Source organism: Rhinoraja longicauda, chromosome 16, assembly GCF_053455715.1.
Source record: "Rhinoraja longicauda isolate Sanriku21f chromosome 16, sRhiLon1.1, whole genome shotgun sequence".
NCBI lineage: Eukaryota > Metazoa > Chordata > Chondrichthyes > Rajiformes > Arhynchobatidae > Rhinoraja > Rhinoraja longicauda.
Window position 1 is genome coordinate 19,057,319 of NC_135968.1, and position 6,000 is coordinate 19,063,318.

Here is a 6,000-nt window from a genome sequence, read left to right on the forward strand (position 1 = left end):
TTTAATGGGAAATCCAGCCAGACTGAGAAAACAAACACAAAATCAGCTCAGAGTCCATCAAAATATCCTTATCACAAAAGAAAACTATGTGCTGTTTGCATTACTTACACAGTCTGACTATTCAGCAGCGACCACAAGACATCAACCTGTTATTTGTTGGTATGTATTTTTCTGATAAGATCAGCAGGAATATTTCATTTGGATAGCGTTTGCAATTTGCGGCTCTCATGATAAGTCCAAGGACAGCAGACTTGATCATGCAGATGCCAAAAGTCATTGTGGGAGGAAAAAAGTCACTGCTCTATGAAGCGAATAATCAGTTATAATCAACTTGCCCATGACGGCCCAACTTGCCCCATCTACACTAGTCCCACCTGCCCTTCTTTGGCCCATATCTCTCTAAACCTTTCCTGTCCACATACTTGCCCAATGAGTAGAATTAGACTTCTCCTACAATACTGCCCCAATAGGCTGCTTTTAACTGTGCCCAACCGTCCAACCTGGCGTAGCAAGCTCACCACAGGAGCCCGTGCAGCAGAGAACAGACGCACTGCAGAGGCCCAGAGGAAACGCACCGCACGCAAGGCCCAGGCTACCTCCACTTCCACTGCAGCAGCCATCCACTTGTGTCCTACGTGTGGGCATGCCTTCCGGGCCCGGATTGGCCTCACCAGTCACTTCCGGACCCACAGTCACCAATCCTCCAACTGAAAATGAAGCCATGGTCATCTTCGAACCCGAAGGACGAACAACAACAACTGTGCCCACATAAAACCTGACAATGGAAAACTGTCTCTGCAGACATCACCAAGGTCAAGCAGGAGAAAGAATTAATATAATGGCGCAGTACACACAACAGGTCAAATACTATCATGGCACATAATTGCTCAGACTGAAGAAGGGTTCCGATCAGAAACGTTGTCTGTCCATTCCCTCCACAGATGCTTGCTGACCCGCTGAGTTCCTCGTGTCCACATGGTACATAATTGTCTGGCCACCATTAGTAACAGTGAGATATCAACATCCACCATTTCCATGCATGCCATGACTGCTTGGCTTTCCTCCCACGTCCCATAGACATGTGGGTTGGTAGGTTTACTGGACTGTGTAGGCTGTCCATAGTGTGTACGTGGGGGAATCATCTGGGGGGAAATGGTGGGAATGAGGATAATTTAATGTGGGATTAGTGTGGCACCTGGTAATCAGTGTGGACTCAGAAGTTGCTATTTTCCTGCTGTATTGTTGTGAGATACTGTGAAGGTGACAAACATACAATGTTGTTAAAAAAAAAATTGATCATGCTTATCGGAAAGCCCCAGTAGCTATTGAGAAGCTTCAACACACTGGTCTCCATAAAGAATCAACATGAGAGTGCAGCAGAGCAAGTATGGAAGCTCAAGATATGTCTTAAGATAGACACAAAAGGCTGGAGTAACTCAGCAGGTCAAGCAGCATCTCTGGAGAAAAGGAATAGATGACGCTTCGGGTGACTGAGATTCAGGAGAGAGGGAGCCGAGAGATATGCAAAGGTACAAATGAATGAAAGATATGCAAAAAGGCAGATCAAAGCCCGCAGCGGTGATCAAAGAAAGGCGGAGCCCATAACGGTCCACCGTTGGCTGTGGGAAAGTTGATAACAAGTAATACAAGACAGAGAAACTCAGCAGGACGACAGCTAAACTAGTACGGCAAATAGGGTAGGGGAGGGACGGTGATTGACGGGATGTTCATGCAGGCCGATTGTCAATCTGCCACTCCTCCTCTATAATGTTATACATCACAGCTATAATATTTACAAGGTAACCTGAACCAAACACATCCCATTTCAGACGACCTTGCTGAAATCATTCAGGAACACAGCGGTGGATGACACTTGAATTGGGCCATCAAGGACTGGCAACGCTGTCATTTAAAAAGCATTTGACAGGCACTGGCAAATCTACTCAATTAGATCCAATCTACCTCTCATCTCAAAGGTTCAAGGCTCACCCAGTGCCCTCCTGCCTCCAGGCCAGGGTTTTGAGGTCACTGAGCTCCCCACAGAGGGGATCGAGGTTCACCCAGCACCCAAGGGGGCTTAGGGATCGCCCAGCACCCAAGGGGGCTCGGGATTCACCCAGCACCCAAGGGGGCTTAGGGATCACCCAGCACCCAAGGGGGCTCGGGATTCACCCAGCACCCAAGGAGGCTTAGGGATCACCCAGCACCCAAGGGGGATCAGGATTCACCCAGCACCCAAGGGGGATCACCAGGATTCACCCAGCACCCAAGGGGGATCATCAGGATTTACCCAGCACCCAAGGGGGATCACCAGGATTCACCCAGCACCCAAGGGGGATCAGGATTCACCCAGCACCCAAGGGGGATCAGGATTCACCCAGCACCCAAGGGGGATCAGGATTCACCCAGCACCCAAGGGGGATCAGGATTCACCCAGCACCCAAGGGGGATCAGGATTCACCCAGCACCCAAGGAGATTCAGAGGTCACTCAACGCAGGGTGACACCCGGCGAGGCGGTTGCCAAGTTGTCCCTCCAGGCCGGCCGAGGGCTGAGCCCAGGCCGCCGGGTTTTCTCACCTCCGACTCCCAGGTTGACCTTGTGAGGGTTCGGATCCTCCTTGAAGTCGGACGTGAGCTTGAAGATGACAACGGGGGCGGCCTGCGGCACAGCGGCGAACAAGGAGGCGGCGCAGGCCATGGTGATCGTGCGGCGGGTCGGGTAGCTGCTGAGTCCGAGCGGTTCGGAAGGAGTGAGGGCGACGAGCAACGTCGGGGGCGTCGAAGAGCAACGTCGGGCGGCGGCGATGGGCAGTGATGAGCGACGTCGGGCGGCGGCGATGGGCAGTGATGAGCAACGTCGGGCGGCGGCGATGGGCAGTGATGAGCAACGTCGGGCGGCGGCGATGGGCGGTGCCAAGCGGCGCCGGTTCCAACCCCGTCTCGCGACCTTGCGCGCGTTCACTGCGGCGGCGGCGGCGGCGCTGGCGCCTGTGACGTCGCCCCCTCCCTGACTGATGGGCGCTGCGCCAATCACCGCAGCGGAGGTGGCCCCACCCCCAGGCTCATTGTCTGCAACCGCACAGGGGGCGGGTTCTCCCCGTACAGGCAGGTGCGGCTGCGCATTGGCCCTCCCCGCGGGGCTTTCTGTGCGTTGCTAGCCTGCTAAATCTACCCAGCAACAACGCCAACAACTGGACTCCCTGTCTGGTCACAATCACCCCATGCAGAACACTGTCACTGCACTGAGTAAGTAGCTCCTTCAGTGACAGACTCCTTCACCCCAAGTGTGTGAAGGAGAGATATCGGAGGTCCTTCCTTCCCGCTGCTGTGAGACTGCACAACCAGCACTGCTCCCTGAAGAATGGTCCTGACCCAAAATGTCACCTATTGTCATTTTTTTACACAGAGGGCGGTGAGTGCTAGAAACGTCTGCCAAGTGTGATGGTCGAGGCAGATCCGATGTTTAAGTGACTTTCGGATAGACACATGGGTAGCAGGAGATGGAGGGCTATGGATTATGAGCAGGTAGATAGGAGTTGGTGGGAACAAGGAACTGCAGATGCTGTTTACAAAAAAAGATATAAAGTGCTCAAGTAACTCAGTGGGTCGGGAAGCATCTCTGGAAAACACAAATAGATGACGTTTCGGGTCGGGACCCTTCTTCAAGACCCCCTTCTTCAAGACCAGAGTTGGTCTTGGTATCACGTTTGGCACAGACATTGTGGGAGGAAGGATCTGTTCCTGTGCTGTTCTATATTCTAGAGAGTGGTTGGAATCTGGAACGCATTGCCTGAGGAGGTGGTGGAAGCAGATACTCTGATATTTAAAAAGCATGTAGCAGGCACGTGAATCACTAAAGATAGACACAAAAAGCTGGAGTAACTCAATGGGACAGGCAGCATCTCTGGAGAGAAGGAATGGGTGACGTTTCGGGTCGAGCGCCTTCGTCAGACTGATTGGGGATAAGGGAAACGAGAGATATAGACAGCGATGTGGAGAGATAAAGAACAGTGAATGAAAGATATGCAAAAAAGTAACAATGAATTTTTGCATATCTTTCATTCATTGTTATTTATTTCTCCACATCACCATCTATATCTCTCGTTTCCCTTATCCTTTATCAGTCTGAAGAAGGGTCACGACCCGAAACGTCACCCCCATTCCGTCTCTCCAGAGATGCTGCCTGTCCCGCTGAGTTACTCCAGCTTTTTGTGTCTATCTTCGGTTTAAACCAGCATTTGCTGTTCCTTCTTACACACCCGAATCATTAAGGCATATAAGGCTACAGACCAAATGTGGGTAAATGGGACTAGTATAGATATGTACAATGGTTGGCATGGACTTGGTGGGCCAAAGGGCCTGTTTCTATGTTGTAAGTTCCTGATGTTATATGTCCTGTAGAAGTAATATTAATCATAGCCACACGATGGCACCACAGTGCACTAAATGGGAGCAAGGACATGTGAAATTGCCACGTGGATGATTAAAAGTTTTCAAAAATTGGGAATCCTTCCACTGCCGACTTTTAGATTCCTGAATGTAAAAATGAAACAAAAGAAATTTCTCCTAAATCACCTGTCTGTTTTAACCTGAAGACTCGTTGTTATATTTACTCTACAACAGATGAAATAATCTATGTTATGCTTGTCAAATCCTTTTATGACTGTCAAAATGTATCAACTTTGATTTTAAACTTTCTTTTAAAGGGGATATAGGAGCCTGAAAATAGTAATGTCCATGTTCAGGAACAGCTTCTTCCCAACAACCATCGGACTATTGAACACTACGAACTCCAACTAAACTACGAACTACGAACTGCCTGGGTTGCAATGGGGACTTTGGGGTTTGTTTTGTTTTTGCACCTATATTGTTTTTTTGAATTTTGAACTTCATTTCTTTTTGTTTCTTTATTATATTATCTATTGAGTTATAAACCTAGATAGACACAAAATGCTGGACTAACTCAGCGTGATATTTCGATTCGAGACCCTTCTTCAGACCCGAAACGTCACCCATTTCTTCTCTCCGGGGATGCTGCCTGTCCCCCGCTGAGTTCCTCCAGCATTTTGTGTCTATCTTCGATTTGAACCAGCATCTGCTGCGCATCCTTCCTATGCAGCATTTATAAACCTGGTGTGCTGCTGCTGCAAGTTAGAATTTCATTGTTCCGTTTAGGGACATATGAAAATAATACACTGTCGAAATAAAGAACTGTAGATGCTGGTTAATACACAAAAGAACACAGTCTGAAGAAGTTTATTCACAAAATGCTGGAGTAAATCAGCAGGTCAGGCAGCATCTCAGGAGAGAAGGAATGGGTGACTTTTCGGGTCGAGACCCTTCTTCAGACTGATGACGGGGGGGGGGGGGGGACAAAGGAAGGATATAGGTGGAGACAGGAAGACAGTGGGAGAACTGGGATGGGGAGGGGAAGAGAGGGACAGAGGAACTATCTAAAGTTGGAGAAGTCGATGTTCATACCACTGGGCTGCAAGCTGCCCAGGCGAAATATGAGGTGCTGTTCCTCCAATTTTCACTATGGCACTGGAGGAGGCCGGGAAGTGGAGGAACAGCACCTCATATTTTGCCTGGGCAGCTTGCAGCCCAGTGGTATGAACATTGACTTCTCCAACTTTAGGTAGTTCCTCTGTCCCTCTCTTCCCCTCCTCCTTCCCAGATCTCCCACTGTCTTCCTGTCTCCACCTATATCTCCTTTGTCCCGCCCCCCTGACATCAGTCTGAAGAAGGGTCTCTTTAAGGCAAGGAGATGTGAGACTGATCTACAAATCTTGTAAACACTGCCACCTAGTGGAGCCATGATTTTAAGCGCAGCAGAAGAAAAGAGTCAAGAGTCTGGAGAAGGGTCTCGACCCGAAACGTCACCCATTCCTTCTCTCCTGAGATGCTGCCTGACCTGCTGAGTTACTCCAGCATTTTGTGAATAAATACCTTCGATTTGTACCAGCATCTGCAGCTATTTTCTTACACAGTCTGAAGAA

General features: G+C 49.4%; 1 protein-coding gene across 1 annotated transcript in view; it reads right to left on the reverse strand.

Moving 5' to 3' along the window:
• Positions 1-2,972, reverse strand: part of got1 (glutamic-oxaloacetic transaminase 1, soluble) — a 55,722-nt gene extending 52,750 nt beyond the window's left edge. Inside the window, exon 1 of the mRNA XM_078413362.1 lies at positions 2,579-2,972. Within this exon, the coding sequence (XP_078269488.1) occupies positions 2,579-2,699 (121 nt within the window). The 5' untranslated portion in view covers positions 2,700-2,972. The remainder of the gene's footprint in view (positions 1-2,578) is intronic.
• Between the last annotated feature and the right edge of the window lie 3,028 nt (positions 2,973-6,000).